This window comes from Lasioglossum baleicum, chromosome 7, assembly GCF_051020765.1.
Source record: "Lasioglossum baleicum chromosome 7, iyLasBale1, whole genome shotgun sequence".
NCBI classification, from domain to species: domain Eukaryota; kingdom Metazoa; phylum Arthropoda; class Insecta; order Hymenoptera; family Halictidae; genus Lasioglossum; species Lasioglossum baleicum.
The window spans coordinates 9,971,573-9,992,301 of record NC_134935.1 but is presented as its reverse complement, the minus strand read 5'-3'; the positions used below and the strand labels follow the sequence as shown (position 1 = coordinate 9,992,301).

At 35.9% G+C, this 20,729-nt stretch overlaps 2 protein-coding genes across 3 annotated transcripts; one reads left to right on the top strand and one right to left on the bottom strand.

Moving 5' to 3' along the window:
• The first annotated feature begins 4,062 nt into the window (after positions 1 to 4,062).
• Positions 4,063 to 10,099, top strand: LOC143210782 (trypsin-1-like). The gene is made up of 7 exons (XM_076427975.1): positions 4,063 to 4,626; positions 5,405 to 5,585; positions 5,745 to 5,907; positions 6,122 to 6,327; positions 6,782 to 6,984; positions 7,166 to 7,220; positions 7,374 to 10,099. Exons 1-7 carry the CDS (start codon positions 4,558 to 4,560, stop codon positions 7,487 to 7,489), a joined length of 993 nt encoding a protein of 330 aa, XP_076284090.1. The 5' UTR covers positions 4,063 to 4,557; the 3' UTR covers positions 7,490 to 10,099.
• LOC143210774 (soluble guanylate cyclase 89Db-like) lies at positions 6,273 to 20,308 on the bottom strand. Of its 2 annotated transcripts, none has more exons than XM_076427958.1 (13): positions 19,959 to 20,308; positions 16,174 to 16,373; positions 15,399 to 15,592; positions 15,079 to 15,212; positions 14,769 to 15,005; positions 13,988 to 14,184; positions 13,633 to 13,740; positions 13,398 to 13,566; positions 13,127 to 13,270; positions 12,910 to 13,063; positions 12,053 to 12,150; positions 11,386 to 11,475; positions 6,273 to 11,318 (listed from the first exon to the last, which is right to left on the bottom strand). In XM_076427958.1, the coding sequence occupies exons 1-13, from the start codon at positions 19,998 to 20,000 to the stop codon at positions 11,208 to 11,210; spliced, it is 1,878 nt and encodes a 625-aa protein (XP_076284073.1). In that variant the 5' UTR covers positions 20,001 to 20,308; the 3' UTR covers positions 6,273 to 11,207. The 2 variants fall into 2 exon arrangements, with proteins under 2 accessions (XP_076284073.1, XP_076284072.1); XM_076427957.1 differs by having other exon boundaries at positions 6,274 to 11,318; positions 12,053 to 12,162; positions 19,959 to 20,306.
• Between the last annotated feature and the right edge of the window lie 421 nt (positions 20,309 to 20,729).

Below are 20,729 nucleotides of genomic sequence, written 5' to 3'. Positions count from 1 at the left end.
CTTATGAAAATGTTCAGAAAGGGCTCGAATATAAAATTTGATAGAATTTTATACAATTTTCATCTGTTTTAGGTTTACAGTGGCTGTTCCCATTAAAAATAGGATTTTCTTTCGTTCCACTTTCTTCAAATTTGTCTACAAAAATTGGAAAATGCATAAACATCCGCAGTCTGTTCATTATAAAGCTTGAGAAAGCTTGTTACAAATTTTAAGGATACAATAAAAGAGTTAAAATATTATTATTATGGTAAGTCCTGATCCCTAAGTATAATTTTTTATACACAAAATATGGTTCTGGCACAAGGACAGAGAAGAATCATAAGACGACAAGGAATAACAATGATTATAATTATAATTTCTCCGTGCTCTCTCTTGTTATTTGGATCGGTTTTAATTCTGCAACGAATTTCAAACAAGTCCAATTGCCTTTATTAAATGAATTATGCATCGTTTCAGCGGAGTCCCGAAGTTTCGTGTAACTTGAAAAGTGAATCGGACCACTCTGTAGCATCCGTGAAATAATTTCTGTCGAGGCGTAAGTAGTAAACGTTTTACTATAGGTGATTCCAAGAAGTTCGCGGCGCTAAAGCAACATTACTAGGTTACCATTGCGGTTTGAAAATCGGGGTCAATGTAATAGCGGCGAGTCTTCAGAATTTGTAAGGCCATATCAAACAAACATTTAACGAACAACCGTGGAAACGATCGTATCAGTGTTTTTCTTACTCTCATCGGACTATCCCATTCGCAACGTCGACGCTTCCGGTTCAACTAATTACACGTCTAATCTGAGCCCGCGAGATATCGAGATAATTAGTTGATTAAATAAGCCATATCGTCTCATGTAAATTTGCGCCGAGCACATAAACTTGCTTGGTGAATGAAGCCGATCGCTATAGGGCTCGTAGAAAGTTCAATATTTGTTTTTATCATTATTCATTTATTACGCTCAGCTTTCCCAGCCAGGAGGCGAGCTCGATTTACGTCTCTCTTACATGCTAACAGCAATTTAACATTTATCAATAGACTGCGGATCTTTATGCAAGGTAAAAATTGTCTGCATCGATTGCAAGGAATGGAAACTAAAAATTGAACGTTATTTCTTCCCTTAATGATTTGAATAGTGGAGAAATTATATATTGACATATCTTGAATTTTCAAAATTTTCCAACAATTTTGTACTTCATCTACTCAATTTTGCTGTAAATTCAGAAAGATCCGCAGTCTATTTATCAGCAAATAAAGAACATTTCTAAAACGGTGAAAGGAAAAATATTGCAATTTTTTCATGGGCTAATTTCACCCCTTTAACCCCTTGCCCTACGATTTATTTTACGGTTTGAGTGATCAGAACTTTTTTGTAGTTCGTATACTTTCCTAAAAAATAGTTACATATTTTTTATATATTCTTCAATAGCTGTACAATAACAAAACCAAGGTGGAATTTTATTTCGGTTTAAAGGAAATTAGTAGCATACATGTATTTATTAGACTCTGTTCAGAATTTCCATCACGAGTCAGACACGATATTGTAGGGGAATACTCTACTGGTGTGCAAAGTTTCATAATTTTTCGAATTGACAGGTTCGATCACTTTCCTTGTTAGTGTTTTGTGCAATACGATTCATATGCACAATTTGAAGAACAGACATGCAAGTAACACTTGCATCGTTAAATGATGTTGAGAAACGCACGCGTTTATCGGATGGTGCTGTAAGATGTAAAAGCGGGAGAATTGTTATCGTGCAGGAGAGTGTTGGATAATTTATGCGTATATACCCTCCTATCGTAATGGCCTACGTGTTTCTCAATGTGTTTTGGTTTTGTCTCAATGTTAATTCTGAACATCGACGCTCAGCATATACATATTTGAATGTATTCGTTCGTGATTTATACTGGCACGTCTCGACCGCTCCTGAGAAACTGGACAACATGATTTCTGGAAATCATGGTTCATCTAGAAGTTCCATATTTCCGTATTTGTACACACATCTAATTTAATATCACTGTTAGAAAGTTCGTGTAAAATATTATACGAAGTTTAATTATTAGACTGCGGATTTTTATGCATTTATGAAGAAATTGACTGGATGAAATGTAAAACAGTGAAAGATTAGAAAAATCCAAGAATATTGTTATGATCTTTTCAATGTAAAAAATCTATTAAGGGATGAAGTGAATTTTTATTAAGCTCCTGCTGTCAAAAATTATTGCAAAATATTTTTATTTTTCATAAAGATCCGCGGTCTATTAATTATATTAAATGTATTCATTGTGTACACATTATTTTAAATGGTAAAATTTAACTTATTTGGTTCTGAAAGGAGTAAAAAATCAAAGAATTTCGGAAAGTCAAAAAATGTTGTGTGTTACATGTTGTAATATTATTATATAGCAAATTTTATACCAGACAGTGCAATACTGTAGCAAATTTATTTATTAATGGAAATTACCTGTACACTGTGTAACAATTTCTGAAGATATAAATGAACGTTTCGTAAGACTGATCTGTCAAGTGTTTTTATGAAAAAAGAATCAGTTCAGTCGTGAAAAAGACAATAAAGATACTCGGTGACTCGTTGACAGGATTACCATGTACACAAGTCGAGTTATCGAAGTTCTAGTTAACGTTGAGAGGAACGATAAGATGATGTAGGACAGAGGTGTGTATCTTACCTCTGTAACCCATGACAGTGGGTCAAGGTATATGGGTCACATTACCCTCATGCGGGTGGGCCATTGCTTTGTTGTCACAACGTATGAGTAATGTTTTCAGAAGCCTTGCCTTATTTCAGCTTATCACCAGGGTCAGATCGTAGCCATGATTTCGGCCTTTTTTCAGGGGCAAGATAATTTCCGAGTCGTCTACTGTAATGGTTACCTCGTTATGTCTATTACGATGAATTATTGTTGCGATTATCGAATTCATAGTACATAATCTTCGGATAGCTCTAGTTGTAGATACTCTAGCACGCGAACCTGCGATTGTGCGTTATTGTAATTTTCTACGTCGCACATAATAAAATACTGATTTTTGTTTATTTATTTTTACAAATTCTGCTGACGTTTCTACAGGTCACAATGACCAGAACGTCATAAATGTAACACTTGTACACTTCTGCAATTAATTTTGCAAAGAACTTGTTCACTATTTTATAATATGCATAGAAATAAGTCAATAATCGGATTCATAGTAATTTTCAGATAGCTCTAATTGTAGATACTCTAGTACGTAAAATACTGATTTTTGTTTATTTATTTTTACAAATTTTGCTGATGTTTTTACAGGACGCAATAACCCGATTGTCAGTGTTGGGCAATAAATAAATTTATTTAAATAAACATTTAAATAAGTTATTTGTTATTTGGATATTCAAATAAAAAGCAAGAATAATTATTTGAGCAAGTCTAAATAGAACTATTTAAAATAATAAATTAAATTGTATTTTTACCACTGGTGGTATATCTGAAAAGGTTGCTATAGCAGACAAAAAACGCGCACGTGTTCATTGTATATTAAAAAGCGAGCTAATAAAAACGTGGCAAAAACTATTTATTTGATTTCCACCTCGATCTAAATAATAATTTTATTTGCAAATAAGAAATAATAAATAGATCACTTTTGGAATTATTCAAATTACTTTTATTTAAATAAAAAGTTTAGTTATTATTTGCAATTAAAATCACACGTTTATTTATTATTTGAAATAAAATTTGCCCAACACTGCCGATCATCATAAATGTAACAATTGTACACATCTGCAATTAATTTTGCACAGAACTCGTTCATTATTTTAACCCTTAGTACCATTATTCAAAACATTGTTTACATTATTAAATATGTCAGTATCTAATCAATTACTAAACACTTGATTATCGTACGAGGTATTACATCAATTTTATATTCATAAAATGAAAAAATTATATAGGATATGGAATTTTTCTAGGTCGGAAGAACTGTTTAATTTTCGAGTTAAAATATCTCCGAGTGCAAAGGGTTAAACTATGCATATAAGTCGATCAAATTTGAGTCCAATAAGATGGACTAATTAAAAAAGTTATATAAGCTTCTAAAAGGGTTAATCAACAAAGTTCCGCAGGCCACCACGAAACGAGAAACTGGTTTCGCTGTCGAACGTGTTAATCAAGCATTGTACGTGGTCGTCCTTTTTTTGGTGCCTAGAAAGGATCATGAAAAACAACGTAAAGGTGAATCACCTCCAGCGAGGTGGCCAAGAGCCTCCACCATCCATGGCGAACCGAAATCTTCGGCAGGTACGAAGATCTTCGGGGCCCGTCGATAAAATTCGCCCGGCAGGAAATTTACATACGGTTAGCCTAAATTTTCACTTGGACTACTCGCCAGTCCAGTATTCCGTATAAATATAGATGTGACGCTGAATCGAAGACTTGTGTGAAAGTGTACGCCGTCTTGGTAGGAAGTGTATTGTCCGCCGATTGAACTCGCTGGCTTCTTTTATTCGGAGTGCGACGCGGTTATCGACAGTATCGCTATCGTGTGCAACTGGGAAGAATCATAGTGTTCGGTGATAAAAAATGTGGATTCGATCGTTAGTTTGTATCCTTGTCCTGGTCGCGGTGACGCGTAACATCAACTGCGAGGAGGTAACTGTTTCAGGATAATATTGGGTTCGAACGAAAGTTCGTAGCGTTTGTAAATTAAAATTGATAGCTAATATTCAGATATTTATTCATAGATTTATTCAATCACATATTTTCCATTCTTTTCCATTACTTTTTCCCATTTTCGAGGTAACTTCTCGTATTATTGAATAAACATGAATAAATACCTTAATTTTATCCTCGATTCTCAATTTGAAAACGCTACGAACTTTCTTTCCAACCCAATACTAATACTCCTGCCATATGAAATTAATAATTAAGAATTTTGCTACTTTATTTACTGGGAAACTAACAAATTCGTAATTTTTTTATAGCTATTTTACATAAGAACAATTTTTATTATATTCTTATTCAGTACAGGATAATAATTTATGTCGATATTATAAAATATTGACTTAGTGTTTTATAAATTTCGGTGGCAATGACATTTATAACATAAATGAGTAGGGTTAAAATTATTAAGAGAGATAATATCTTTTCACTAACTCTTAGTTTCGTAAGTGACGTGGTACATTTTGATTTCAATAAAAAGACTCCATAAAAATCCAGACTTATCTGAATATTCCTATACAGCTTATTAAACGAGAATAGTACGCATTATTCATGATAATTACTTATCATTTTCAGAGACACGATTTCCTAATCTCGTCCCTCTCTTAAATTAATTTAACTAGTTTACTAACTTAATACCATGCTTGTTCTTCGCGCTCGTCCCGATTCAATTAAAACTTTTAATAATGAAAATGAATATTTACTGTAGGATGCACAAGCAGCAGTCATAGAGAAACCAGAGGTCACCTTGAATAACGCGACGACGGCAGACGACAAAAATTTTTGGGAATGGCTGTATGGTGTCATAGGAGTGCCAGTGCCAGCCACAACAACAACAACAACTCGACGTCCACCGCCAGCAAATACTAATAAAAAATGTCCTCCTTGCAGTAAGATATATTTTTCCTATTAATTGAAATTTTTACTTCTAAGCGAATTCATTCCTATAATCTTTTTGAACATAAAAAATTCTAAAGTATTTTGTTTGACGTTTGAAGTAACATCCAATGTTGAAAGTAATAAATTAATTGTATTATGTTATTTCATAGAATGCGGGCTGACAAATACACAAAGGCGAATAGTGGGCGGCACTGAGACGCAAGTTAATCAATATCCATGGATGGCATTAATGATGTTTAGAGGACGATTCTATTGTGGTGGATCGATTATAAACTCTCGCTATGTATTAACTGCAGCACATTGCGTTGACAGGTGACTTCACTGTCTGTTTTAACTACTTTTCCTGTCGGAGCATCATTGTTCTCGTACAACGCGATTTAAAAGTAACTCAACATTGTCTCAAATGAATCGCAAGCTAATCATTTCAATATCAAAAATATTAAAGAGACAATTTCTTTTATCGGGTGAAAATTGTCGATGGTTTTGTATTTTTTAAATATTCATTCTATATTCATACCTTAATCAGGTTCGATCCGAAACTCATGTCGGTTCGGATATTGGTGCACAATCGAAACACGACAGAAGCCGACGCGCGAACGTTTATGGTTGACAGTGTGATGAAACACAGTGGCTATTCAACGTACAACTATAACAACGACATTGCCCTAGTCAGATTGACCGAGTCCATAGAATTTGAAGGGAAAATGAGACCTGCATGCCTCCCGGAAAAAGGTAAAATAATATTTCTTAAAAATCATTGGTTTAACCTTTATATTGTCAATCAAATGAGTAACTAATTAATACTAACCTACCTCGGCCGGTTTCATATTTTTTTATTATAGTAAAGCGTTGATCTAAGAAAATGGGAGTTTTAGAATCTAAGCAAATTGCCTATCCCCTCCACAACCGTTTCTGCGCGTGTGCGCTATATAATTATATCTATTAAAAACATAAAAGGTAGGGAGGGGCGGAAAAAAATTTTTTCATGGAGTCATATGTAGTAGCATAAAAGTTAGAAACCGCTGCAGTAAATGTTTACACGCGCTACTACTTTTCTACGTACACGACCTAAGAAACAGCACGGGCCCGAGGGTTTTTCTTAGACCAAGATTTTACTGTATTTATACTGTTTTGGATCCAATATAATTCGTCGCATGGAAGTTACGAAATTGTACGTCTTCCCCAGAGAAAACTTTCGCCGGCGTAAAGGCCATAGTAACCGGATGGGGCGCGATCGAGGAATCCGGTCCCATTTCTCAAACTTTACAGGAAGTTCATGTGCCCATACTCACGAACACTGAATGTCGTAATACGAAATATCCATCGCGAAGGATCACGGACAATATGCTCTGCGCTGGTTACAAAGAGGGAGCGAAGGACTCGTGTCAGGTAATTAACAACAAAATGGATCAGCAGTATTCCTTAGTAATATTACTGCACATTATTCATACCACACACACACACACACACACGCACACGCACACGCAGTTATCATTTTTGTACACAGAACCTTGATTTCTAACGTTCAATGAACCGGCTATCAATTTATTCCTCCACTTTGTGTTATTAGGGCGACAGCGGTGGTCCATTACATATCGCCAACGACAACATTTATCATATAGTTGGTGAGTACCACGTTCTATCGATTAACTGTTAATCTTTTCGCTATGGAGACGTTTCTCCAAGGTGCCATTTTTTATATATCGAAGATAATTTACCAACGCAAACTCCGTCGCGTATGTCGACGCATTACCGTAAACCTACGATAACGTTCGCAGGGGTTGTATCCTGGGGTGAAGGATGCGCAAGGCCAGGTTACCCCGGCGTTTATAGCAGAGTGAATCGATATCTAACATGGATCAGCCGCAACACCATGGACGCCTGTTACTGTTGATGTTAATCGAATCGGGGGGATGAAAAACATTCATCACTGACATAATACTCAGCCGTCCTGACGCTGCGAGGACACGGTTCACCATAATATCCAACGTAACGCGGATTATTTAAATCCGGAAGCTTAAAGAATTCGAGGATTATTCCAAATGTTCTCGGAAGTTTACATCCACACAGACGGATTGGAGTGGCGCGGTTCATTACGAAGTTACTAGACTGTGGAAGTATACATATATGTACATTATACAACCATAATACGGAGCGAGTATGCCAACTATTTGCACAGCAAACAACAGGATGTGCAAAATTAATGATGCACAAAATTCATGTAAAAATCAAATAGCGTGAAATCAAATTTAAAAAGTATAAGATCATCATGTTTATAAAATTATAAATAGTTTTGTGGCTAGCACAAACAAAGAACAGAATGTGCAAAATTAATGATGCACAAAATTCGCATAAATTAAGTATAAAATCATGTTTATAAAATTATAAACAGTTTGGTGGTTAGCACTCTTCGATAGTTGCGTAAACTATTAACCATTATATGTACAACGTATTTTAGCATGGCACGCTCGTTGCGCATAATTAGTGTTGAATCGATCGTAACAGTGCAGTTGTTACAGCGCAGAATGGCGAGAATTTGAGACTCTAACAATATTCTAACTATAATTTCGGAACGAATTCTGTGTACGCAGGAAGTTGCGGAGTATGCAGAATATGCAAAAACATGCAGAATTCGGAAGATATGCAAAGTGAATAATATTTTTGAGATTCTTTAATCGCCGAGCACGTTCATTAAGAAATCTGAGTTATTTAATTTATTCCTGCAAAAACATTTGCATATACTTCCGCAGTCTAGTCGTTTAGATAAGAGCAAACATGGCGGGGAGAATTTCGAGTCTCCTTATTTATTTATTTTCCACGTTAACGAGTTTTGTCTAACATTTAATAGATATCATTACACAACTATTGCCATCAACAGATGCACTATACAATTTTTAACACTAAACCTATCACCACCGGTCAAATGACCGGTTCCAGATTTTTTATTTCACAATTATCGAAATTATAAAGCTGCTTTCGTGGTAAATGATTACACTAATATATTTAGCAGTGCAGATATTATAATACGAATCGTACAAAGTTCAAAGAAATTTAATCTTGTTATTTTTATGAGGCAACATGTACGAGCTCGGTAGGTTTAGTGTTAAGGGACACAAGTCGGACAAAGTGGTGTTCTTTTGTTGATGGGCCACGACATATATATATTGCTGACGAAACAATTGAAAATTAAGGCACGTACTCCGAGTCAAGGCTCGTAATATCGAACGTATGAGAAAGAAAGTCTCCGGAACTTTCTCTGTTTGTTCCGACTTGGAATTTCGGTGAAAACTCACGTACCTTTCCCGACACCAGCACATGGCTCTGACAGGGCCAATTGTTTCGTGCATAATGTCAGTTATACCGCAGACACTGTAACGAGGCGGTGATTATTCGTCTGCAGACGTAAGACAAATGTCCCTTTAGTGATCATGTTGTCAACCAGTTTCTCCAATTCTTGTTATTAGACATTGCATACAAACATTTAAGCATTCCATCTTCTGATTCATTCGGTAATTGAAATTAGGGTAGATATCTTTGAAGCTATTTATTACATAACGAAAAGACAATGTCCTTTTTCAATCTTACAATTCATACAAATAGGTAGACGAAGGCTGTATCGAGCCTAACATAAGCTTCATTATAAAGTTAGAAAAACTTGGACAGCAGAACCACTAACGATATCAATATTTCACCAAAAGATAAGTACGTTTTTAATGGTCAATAAAAGGGCCATTTATCTCAAATCGATTTTGGTGATCTGTCCCATTAATATAAATATATCATCAACATTTAACTTCCTTTACGTTACAAAATACTCTTTGCTGGTTATACAATAACTAGAGAAAAATACTCTGCGAAATTCTGCATTCGTTTCGAAGTGGCTAAAACTTGTACTTGTGCTTGAGTACTAAATACCCAATTCTCGAAGAATTGGCCACATTTAAACTGTGATGATTTCGTAAAAAAGGATCGCACAATTTTTGGAATTTTTAAAATGAGAACAAATGTAGTATTAGTTCTTACGAAATTGCCACAATTTAAATATCGATAACCTTTCGAGAATCAGAAACGTAGTGTTTCAATACTTTTCGCATTGTATATAGAGTGCAATACTCATTATTTCTATTAAACATTTCACGCTGCGACGAGCGAACGAGAGATCACGAGTTCGGATAGCGCCGCAACATTATGGAAATCGGAACAGGTTGTTATTTAATACTCTCAACACACTTGTGAGATTACGGAACTCGTTGCGTTGGTTACGAGGCGTAGCGATAGTACTTGTACTAATAACAATAACTCTATTTATTATGTTACAAAAATAACAATTCTTCAAAACGTCGTGAAAAACTGTATGCGAAAACAGTGAGAAAATGTTGCTAGAGAAATGACAGTATAAGCTTGCGTTAATGGTCCGATCATAGTATTCATTCGATATTTATAGCGCATATTTAAATAAATTTATACAAATCATGGAAATGGTGTTCAAGCATTTACTTATAATAACTAACTTTCCTACGTCCGGCGAAGTAACAAATAGTATAACTACACGATTTAATTAAACAGACTTCGAAACGCACTAAAAAGTATGAAATAATTTCCATTTAATTTATGTGAATATACACGAACTTAAATACAAGACAATCTTTTCGGAGGCGGCGCAAAATTGAAAATTTTCAAAATGACAGATATTGCTGATTATGATTTCATTGGAATATGGCGGACTTGGAAATCCGTAGGTGGGAAGAGAAGATACATTAACATGTGAAAGCCTGTAGAAGAATTTAAGGATTTTCATAATATCCAGTGTCGAAAATGTTCAATTTTATGCGGTCTCCGAAAAGATTGTATTGTATTTAAGTTCGTGTGTATTCACATAAATTAAATGGAAATTATTTCATACTTTTTAGCGCACTTTTTACTGCGTTTTTTCGAAGTCGGTTTAATTTTATTTATAAAAATTTTTTATTTCACGCTTTTTAGTGGAACGAGCAGAATTTGTAGAACACCGTAGGATGGTTTTTCGGTCTTAATTTCGTCCTGATGGGTCCATCCATCTTGGAGTAATCGGTGAACATATATGAAATGAGTAATCTCCTCCTTTTTCGAAGTCGGTTAATAATTCATTTTTCGCAAATAAAATCGTACGGAATAAAAAATGCAAGATGTAAAAGGTTTCGTTCCGATTGGTCCATCCATCTCGGCGTAATCGGTGAACACACATAGAAAAAAAAGCGAAAATAGGCACATACAAATCGAATTGAGAATACAGACTTCTCCTTTTTCGAAGTCGGTTAAAAAAGAGCGCGGTCCGAGGGTTTTTCTTAGAACAAGGCTTTACTTTATTTTTAAAAATTTAATGCAAAAATGGCGCAAGTCAAAACAGTTAATCATTGCAGGAATTCGGGTAAAATTCTACAAATAAAATTATACTACAATTACATTATTTAATAACGATTAAACCCTTGGGATCTGTTGTTAAATCGATCAAACGAATATTGGCTCGCGTTACTTTTGCATTAATTGATCTCGAGCAACGAGCGTACTGGACCGTTTAATTGCAAAAGCGTGAAACAATGCGATCTGTTTCTAAACGTAGTTTCTGCTCCGCGCTAAATATCAGTAACTAGAAGTCCTTCGGGTTGTGTCGCTTCTTCTGCCGTCTGTTGGACGTTCGTTTCCGCTATTTCGCATAACCAATAGGTCTCCATGTTGCCCTTTCCCTATGGTTTAACAATCATTTTGATATCACGCGTTTCGCGACAAGAGAATCGGACTTGCGATACGAACCTTGACGGAAACTACACCGCGTGAGTCAATGCAGTAACGATCTTCGGGTAATAGTGCTTTCGTGTCTGCTGAGATATGTACCTTCCCTGGCTGTGACACAGAATTTATGGGGACAATAGAATGTTTATGCAATTTCAATGATAATTAGACAACTGTTGGACCTTTATTGGTATCTTGAAGCATTGCTCATATCAGAAGTTTGATAGGGAACTGAAATATGTAGTTTATTAATGAGGAAAACCGATTTTTTAAATAGAAAAATATTTTTCCTGAAAATTTTATTCAAAAATTCATTTTGTAATTCATTTAAATAACGTGATTACGTAGATGTCGAAAAACATGTATGAAACGATTGCATAAGTTCGTGCTCGATTTGAAAATGAAATTAATGGTTTAATTTTAGTCACCATTCTTTTTAGAAAAGAATGGTGTGGGGTTAGGTTCTTTTTTAAAAAGAATGGTGATTATGTAATTGATTAATAAAGCTGTATTCTGTAAAATTTAACCATTGAATTTTATTGTAAAATCGGGCACGAACTTATGCAATCATCTGATATATTGCTTGACAAGAAATTTGTTCATCGTTTCGATAGATCAAGATCAATTTACGATCAAACTATTCTTCTTTGATCTTTCCCTACTCAAAATACAGCGAAAGTGAACTCACCGTGCTAGTTGTCTGCATTCTTGAGGCAGTATTCACCGTGTCCCCGAAGAAGCAATATCTCGGCACTTTGATGCCAACAACACCTGCTACAGCTGGTCCTGAATGAATTCCTAAGAAAGTAGAGCACGTTTGTACGCGACTGCATTCGCGATTTATCGAATCTTTCGTATCTTCCATGAAGAACGTCGAAAATTTTTCGATCCCATCGTCGACGTGATCTTTCATGTTATAAAGTGGATCCGGAAAGTGTTTGAACACTAAATTTCCGATTCTCGAGAAATTGTCTATATTTAAACTGTGATCATATCATTAAAAAAAATATAGTACAGTCATTAATGTGGACTCGTTTTAAAGCTTGACGCTCCGCAGATCATCATTCATTTTTTTCTGGGATATTTGTGCACGATATAGCACGCGAGGAGATGACACGTTTTTCGTCGAAAATGCTACAATCAAATCGCCTGTGAGAACATGAAAAAATTTCTCTGAATGAATCTACCACAGATTTGACAGATCAAAAAATTTAAGGTGGTTTTCGATTTTCGATATGTTTACAGATGTTTCAGTTTATAATATTTCTGATCAAATTATTTTTAACGAAATTGTCACAATTCGAATATGAAAAGTGTTGAAATACTTTTTGGATCCACTCCAGCTAGTTTCAGATCTCACAGAAAAATGCACATTGCACTAAAAATTTTACTATAAAATATAGGAGATATATGTGTAAACATTTATTTCCTGTTTTAATCGTTTCTGTTAGTTGAAAATAATACCTACACCCGTATTTTGAAGCTCCGTAAATATGTTCACTGATTTAAATAAAAGCTTTGAAAATATATCATGTGCAAAATTACCTATTCGTATGTGTATGTCAAGGCCGGAAGGCAATTTAAGCGACTGCACATGCTTTATCAATTGCAACGAAACATCTGCAATGTTCTGTGCGTGATTTTCAGTCCTATCGGGTGCACCGCTGGCAGCCATATAAATTCGACCAACTGTTTCCACCTGTCGGAACGCGTGACAATCAAATAACGCGTTACGAGCCACGGGAATGCCTGTGGAAATTACCTTGTACACGTTGAATTGGTCCATTAACGAGTCGAAACACGAGAAAACGGCATTCATCGACGAAACGATATCCATTGCACCTTCGATGGTCGAGTAATTGAAATCGCAAAGCTCGCAGAAGAGTACGGAGATTGACTCGAATGACTATGGAGAAACCATCGAAATGAGCTCATGAAATAAAATATCTTTCATCATAAAACATACTCGCACCAAGCGAGTCTCGTATTTTACTGTAACATGACCAGAGTCGGAAAAAATTGGTTCCTCATACCTCGCAAGTGCTCAAAGGGCATTCGCCAGCTCTCAAACGATCAGCCACCGTCTGAGGGATCATAGAATATAAAAGTTCGTCACTTTTATTCTTCCAACGGTCCAGCAACGCGTAGCTGTTCTCCAACTCCGTTGATCTCTGCTCTGCTCTTTCGAACATCATTTCCAGTCTGAAACGAACACAGTCGAGTGGCAGATCATTTAATTTCATCCGAAATCGAAAGATGATTGTGTACCTTCCGCAATGTTGCCATCCGGCCAGAAACATTTCCCGACTCAGGCCGTGGGGATTCAAATCGTTCAAATACAGACCCATATTCAAAAGCTCGTCCAAACTGTTGATTCTGTTGAACCGTATTTTCGATTATTTCGATTCCACTATTATACGTGTTTAAAGAAACATTAGTTTTTTTCAAAGGGAGAATTAAAAATGTTTATAAAATAGAAACATTTTTTCAATCTCCGTCTATATTGTATCAACAAGTTGCTTAAAAATCTTCTTTTATATAATAACTTCTTTTTCTGAAGCAGTGGAGCTTTTATTTATTATTTAATTGAATATTCAAATGGAATGTTCTTGTTCGTACTTACAAGGGGCTACACAAGTAAATGATCGCCTTAATGTCCTCCAAGTATCTCATTTGACCCTTCAACAAAATGCTCCTAGCCCCCTGGCTCCCTCGTCTGTCCAAACTCGAGCTTGTACTCGCATTATTGTCAGAGTTCGTATTTCCATCGATCGATCGAATCAGTTCTAATTCAAACATCACCGAATGCAAGTACATCACCTGCGCAGGTATACCACGTCATTATACATAGAGGTTGGCGATTTGATGAATTATCGGTACACGAGGATGCCTCTTATTCAAATGAAAATAAATTAATTGATTAACCCAAGTAGCACGAAATATTGTATAGACATTCATATACGATATTAAAAAGAGGTCCAATCTGTTTTTAAAATGTTTTAAAAATGTTACAAAGAGAAGTAAAATAAATGTTTAAAAAATATGGACTAATCATTCATAGATTATAACAGAAATATTTATTTGACATTTTTTAAATATTGATTGTATATATTTTCTAAATATTTACTTTACATATTTTAAATATTTCTCTCATATTTGATGAATATTTAGTTTACATTTCTTTAACATTTATTTCGTGTTTTCTGTATCTGTATATAATATCTCATCTAATATTTTTTTCATATTAAAAAGCGTGGCTCAAAAAATATTATTTTGATATCTGAAAAAAATGTTTAAACAATATTTTGTGCTACTAGGGTAAGCGAGTGCTTAAACAAATCATGTATAATATCGTGCATTTTTATCAACGCGTTATGTAATGTTTGCATAAATCATTTTCTCACATTGCCCCACGTGAACGAAATCCCTTTAGGTCTGCGCAATTTGAAGATTTCCGTGATGTGTTTGTTCAGAACGGATGCTCTGCCGCCCCACGCTTGCAATAATCTTTCACCGCCCCCGAGAACACGCATATCCTTGTTTATCACAACCCCAAACGGAAACAGTCGTAACAAAAAGGTACAGGACACTGGTGCTAACTCTTTCACCAGTGGCGTCTTTATTTTGTTATCCTTCGCGATCTAAAAACTTCGAGCATTAGAACGTGAATTGTGACAACACATCGAGACAAGATCGTTTGAACCATTTTCTTACGTATTCACTATTATCGAAATCGATTCGAAATTTAACCATCACACTCCTGGACCCTGGGATATTATTCGAACTTTCTAGCACCCTGATGTTCAATTTCGTTTTGTAAATGTCTTCCGCTATTTGAAATAATTGACCTGTAGACGTGTGATTCGCTTAATCAATTTTTACAGCTCGAAATGTAATTTTCTTATTAAAAGTACACAGGGTGAACCAGAAAGGACTACTATTGAAAATTTAAAATAACTCGGTACCTATTGGTTGCATAAACAAACTTTTTTGTAGGTATAATACGTTCTCATGAAAAAATCAACATCTCTTACCCATAAAATAATGTGTGAAACCTTGTCTAGTACTCCGATAAATTAATACTACGCCATCCTTGTCGACGTGTGTAGTGTACATCGAAGGGCTTTTCATTTTCGGATACGTGAATCTCATTTGCATGTGAATGTTGTCGACGCTTTGTAAAAAGTCGCAGAAATAGCGACCGGTGGCCTTTATTGTATAAACGTACCTGCAAAAATAACAGAACGGTTCTGCTGGTGTTATTAAAGTAATTGTACACATATATCGAATTTTTATCTTTCTACAGTCAGATGTACGAATGTATCTGCCTTCCTGTGCAGCGACTACAAAGCATAATAAATTGTCATGTGTATTACGGATTAAAGAGGATGATGAAATGTTTCGTCTAATTTGTTTGAGAGAATACGCCTTCGTTTACTCGACAACGGAAATCTTATATTTAATCAATACTAATGAAACTCCTAATTAAATAGAACGTTCGCCGAACCGTGGTCGTTATCAGCGATGATACTGTATCATATTCAGCCTCTAGCAAAATACACAATGTACTAACAGCTCCCTGTGGATTCAATGGCATAAACTAACTTCAGATAAATTCTTTAACGTGTTCACAAATAGTACAACTACACGATGTAAGAAACAGCACGGACCCGAGGGTTTTTCTTAGATCAAGGCTGTACTGCGCAAAATTCCTCTCTGACTCCTGTTTGTTGCAATTAATAGGGATTTGTATTATGCAGAAAGACCCAAAGTGAAACGGAGACTTCGACGAAGTTGATTGGCACTTACCCTAAGTTGCTGAAATATCTTACGAAACATTTGCCGAAGAATCGCATCACGTTGTCCACGGAATCGTCGTTCAATGCTGCCAATGCCGCCGCCAAATTAGTCATCAGCTCGTCAGGGTATATTTGTCGCGTGTTGAAAACCATGTGCTTGCAATCAGCTTTCTCCACAACTTGCAGCCAAACTTCTTCGCCATACTCCAACTGGAACGAAAAGTTCATTTTTAACAGCGGAATTTCGGCCAAAAATAATGTCGGCCAAAATGACTGCACGAAATACAAAACTGTAATGCCTAGACTGCGGATGTTCGTGCAAAGCAAAAATCTTTTCAATTTGTCAGAAACGGAAATTGAATAAAATTGACTTCCTCGTTTTGTATTTTCAGTACCGGGCAGGGTTAATCATTATTTTATGAGTTACGGATACCCGATTTACGCAGTCACTGGACCGTAAAATGTTCGCATCGGCGGCGTTTGTGAAAAATCCGATATTCCTGCACGAGGAAATCTGCTCGAAAATTCAAAAACGATGGGATAAAATGGAGAGATTTTATTTTTCTGTTTCGCGGTTCAAACCTTCATGATCGATTTTTCAATAAAACTAACTGAGAACTGCAAGAGAAGAGGATATACAGAAGGGTAGGACATATCTATTGGCCGCAAGGGAATATTTTCTTGCCTGTCCTTTCCACCCTCTGTTCCTCACGAAAAATTTTACGCCAACTCTCAAACTGGATTAATACGATTCGTTCGTGATCCGGAATACGTGTAAAGCTTAGTAGTATTAAACGTATGGCAAAGTGTATGTAGAACGCACGATAGAATGAATAAAAGATCCTCTTTATCATTTATGATGGACGATAATCCGAGTCTCACATAAATAATTCAGAATCTTTCTCTTGGTTTTACGTTAACTAAATCTTCATGCTCTTATGAATTTGGCATTTCAATAATGATAATACCAGCTTCGAGATTGTTAAAAGTATAATACATTGTTGATTTCATTACTATTTATTTTCCGTTTTACGTTCATATGAATCTATTTTATTTTTAAAGGGATAAAAACACGCGTTTCAATTGTTGACGAAGGAAAGTTACAGGTGAATATTGTTTTTAATTGAACGGAGAATTTGTGTACCCAAATGAACTGAAATGTGAAAATTAAAGGAAAAATAAATTTTAGGATCGTGACGATGGATAATAAATGTACAAAAAGCGATTTCATCCACACGTTCACGATAAATTGATACCACGATAAATTGATTGCCACGATCAAGTCGGTTTCTGGCTCTCCATAGAATAATCAATGTTTCTCCCAACGTAATGACTCTAATCACGAAAGTGAGTATGGTCCCCACACTAATGTCACGCGAATTTCCCGAAGCAGATCATTATTAGTTTAATAACTGAAGTTTAGGTGGCTTCTAGTGACGTGTGCGTGTCGGATGAACGATGTGCTCGTAAACGAGCCCCTGCCATTAGTTTGATCATTAACCATATGTTCAGTCTAAATTAGCAATGTAAAAGCACTTGAATTAAGCACGGTTGATACTTTCTGATTGCTCGAAATTCAGAATTTCGTGCACCAAAACTTTGTTGAATAGATGCGTTTGAAATAAAATACTAAGCCATTTGTAGCTGATTGTAACTAAGTTATTTAAATTGTAAGTAACTTTTCATAAAGAAATTATAATATTTTGTAAAAAATCAGTCAATGCTAAAAGATTCATTCTGAACTAAAGATGTAGATTCTATCTACACTAGAAGAGACGTTCAATAAAATAAATTTTTCAACCCCAATCTTTATGTCGACAGCTAAAACAAAATACGTGTCAAATATTTTTTTTGAGTTCTATATTGTGCAAACATTCCATTAAAATATCGTGCTACGACTGTAACCTCCCTTGTTAGTAACTTGTTGCGGAGTATTTGATTACGAGCGAATGGAACGCGTGCGACAATGGCACAGAAAAAAAAGTCAACAGGTGTTCGGAAGTACCGGAAGAAGTATTCTATTTTTAAAACATTACAGTACAATTAAGGTGCTGCACTGAAAGGAAGTCTGTGTCCATTCATATTCAGATATTTCGATTAATGCGTATGTACCTTCAAACCATTTCCTTCGCCGATTACGTGACATCTTTGTCAAACGACTCATTATTTGTAGACGCCTTGATAAATAACGAATTTTCACGACGGATTAGAAACACACTATAGTAAACAGGAGCTTCGGAAATCGAGTTTAACGTACTGTGTTGGCAATTTTTCCAGAATTGTTATTTTCCAGCCAATATACTGCCCGAACGACGTTCATTCAACCCGAGAAGACTTCGTACTATTTTGTTTTTACGAAGTCATCATAACTTATCAGAATCGGAATCGGAAAAGTAATGTCCACTGCACATATAGTATAAATTACCCTTCCCTACAGATAACGATACGTCTCATCTTTCTACATATATTCCACATAAAAGATCGTGAATGTAATTCGATCATGAAACTCCTGAATCTGGAGGGAACTTCGCCGCCCGTCGAGATCAAGATTCTTGAGCTGTATGTATATTCACAAGTGACACTCGATATTCATTAAAAATGTTCAATCGCCAATGAAATGTAATTGAATTTAACAAGATAAAAAGTGTCGCTTACATCCAAAGGAACTTTCATTACCAGTTTAATTGGCGCGAATTGAATTGATTAAGATTAATTATATTGGTCGCGCACGTGCTTTCCAGTTCGCTCGTGTCGATTCTCTTTCTCTTCTCTGTTCTATTCTCACTATCGTTTGAGTGATTCATTTAGGGCCAATGAATCATTGCATTTGCCACGTTTAAGTCTCTATTCCGAATTTTCTATTTATAATATTAATCTCAAAATTTCGCAACGAACTTTTACAGATGAGCTTCAAGAATCGGAGATTTAAATAAATTTCCTGTCTCAACGAATGTGACCAGAAAATTCAATTTTCATCGTAGCGCAATATTTACAGAATAACGAATCCGAAATCCGCCTTTTCGATGGGTCCGATAGTTGCAGCAGTTACTCGATATGTTTTATATAGGAAAAAGTTCCACTCTGTCTAAAGTTACAGTTACACATCAAACCTGATGCGACAAAAGTTCGGTTTCCAAACAAATACACAAAATACCAGTTGGATTTTCATCTTTCTGCTTACTGCATTTACCTTTATGAAACGTGTAATTTTTCTTAGTACCATTAAGCTAACTTGTTAATTCACGAGTTAACTAATGAATTATTTTATTTTAACTTCATTTGCTCTTTTATTATATCGATTCTCAAACTCTGTCTTTATTCGAATACTATTTTTCAAGTTAAAATTGTTAATATTTCACAGTAATATAGTTGAAATAAAAAAGTAGGTTTTGTATAGTGTAAATTCACTATTTATTTATTTCTGTTAAATAGACGTTCCATAGGTTTCGTGACAATGTAAATGCAGAAATGTAATGTGCATGTTTGTTAGGAATGTTTAATACACTTTAACAGTTAAAAAATGGAATATTCTCCTCTGTCACATAACAGCTTTAATCCAATTAAACAAAACTGTTTCTGTATTTACTTTTCAAGTTAATTTTTATCGGTCATTTAACTACGAAAGCACAAGTATTCAATTTTACCAGAGAGTAATCAGAATGCAGAAGAAAAGCAGGGGAGGAACGAGAATAGGGGTAGCATCACAAACAACCGAATGGAAACGTAACGAGAAGTATCGAGGCAACCGGTGGAAGCGTATCGGCGACACGTGCATGCATTGCATAGTAGAATTACCTGGACGAAGTGCTGCACGCTCTCCAACAGCATGCCGTACATTGTTGCTGTGTTCCCGTGGGCTCGTTTCACCTGACGTTGTACGCATTCGCGGGAAACGTATGCCGTGCCCGGGAAACCGGGAAAATCGTGGAAACTGCGGTCTTTGGATAGGTGTTTGGTCGCGACACCACCTGTCGCATCGTCGCGACGGCTCCGCGTCGCACCGGCGTTTTCGAGTCAAAGGTTTCGCGCCATGTGCGGGTCGCGTCGTTTCGACGGTGTTCCGTTGGTCTGTTTGCGGTGATCAGGAGAGAGACTGTTCCGGTTCGACGATGCGACGAAGTTTGAGTTTCAGACGTGCCGCCGGGGGTAACTCGCCGGGCACAGGAAGGGTGGCTGCGATCTCTGCGCAGGCCCCGATCCCTTTCCAGAGACTTTCAACACCTGATTGCGCTACGTGGATCACCACCACAGAAAATGTTCAAATTCGAAGTTGCACTTCACGACAATACTACAGTGAACCTCCCTGTAACACGATTTCCTTATTGCGGGATGAGAATCATAGTGGTGTAAGACAGTGGCTCTTATTAATCCTTTGGACTCGAACCAATTTTAATTCCGGAATCAAGACATGTATTTCAACCTAGACGATTTTTATAGTGCGTAATCTTTTGCACACTATTCACATGAAATTGAACCTGTTTACTCATACGACATTTAACTTTTTCACAATTTATAGAATACAGAAGAATTTAGTTATTTAAAAACTGTTTCAAATAATGATATGGC

Excerpts from the sequence above, each read along its gene's own strand:
- LOC143210782 (XM_076427975.1), top strand. The coding sequence starts at position 4,558 with ATGTGGATTCGATCGTTAGTTTGTATCCTTGTCCTGGTCGCGGTGACG. Across the intron at positions 5,586-5,744 it reads TAAAAAATGTCCTCCTTGCA|AATGCGGGCTGACAAATACA; the intron begins GTAAGATATATT and ends GTTATTTCATAG. Across the intron at positions 5,908-6,121 it reads GCAGCACATTGCGTTGACAG|GTTCGATCCGAAACTCATGT; the intron begins GTGACTTCACTG and ends TACCTTAATCAG.
- LOC143210774 (XM_076427957.1), bottom strand. The coding sequence starts at position 20,000 with ATGTACGGCATGCTGTTGGAGAGCGTGCAGCACTTCGTCCAG. Across the intron at positions 15,213-15,398 it reads TTTCACACATTATTTTATGG|GTCAATTATTTCAAATAGCG; the intron begins GTAAGAGATGTT and ends ACACGTCTACAG. Across the intron at positions 13,567-13,632 it reads GGATGGCAACATTGCGGAAG|ACTGGAAATGATGTTCGAAA; the intron begins GTACACAATCAT and ends TGTTCGTTTCAG.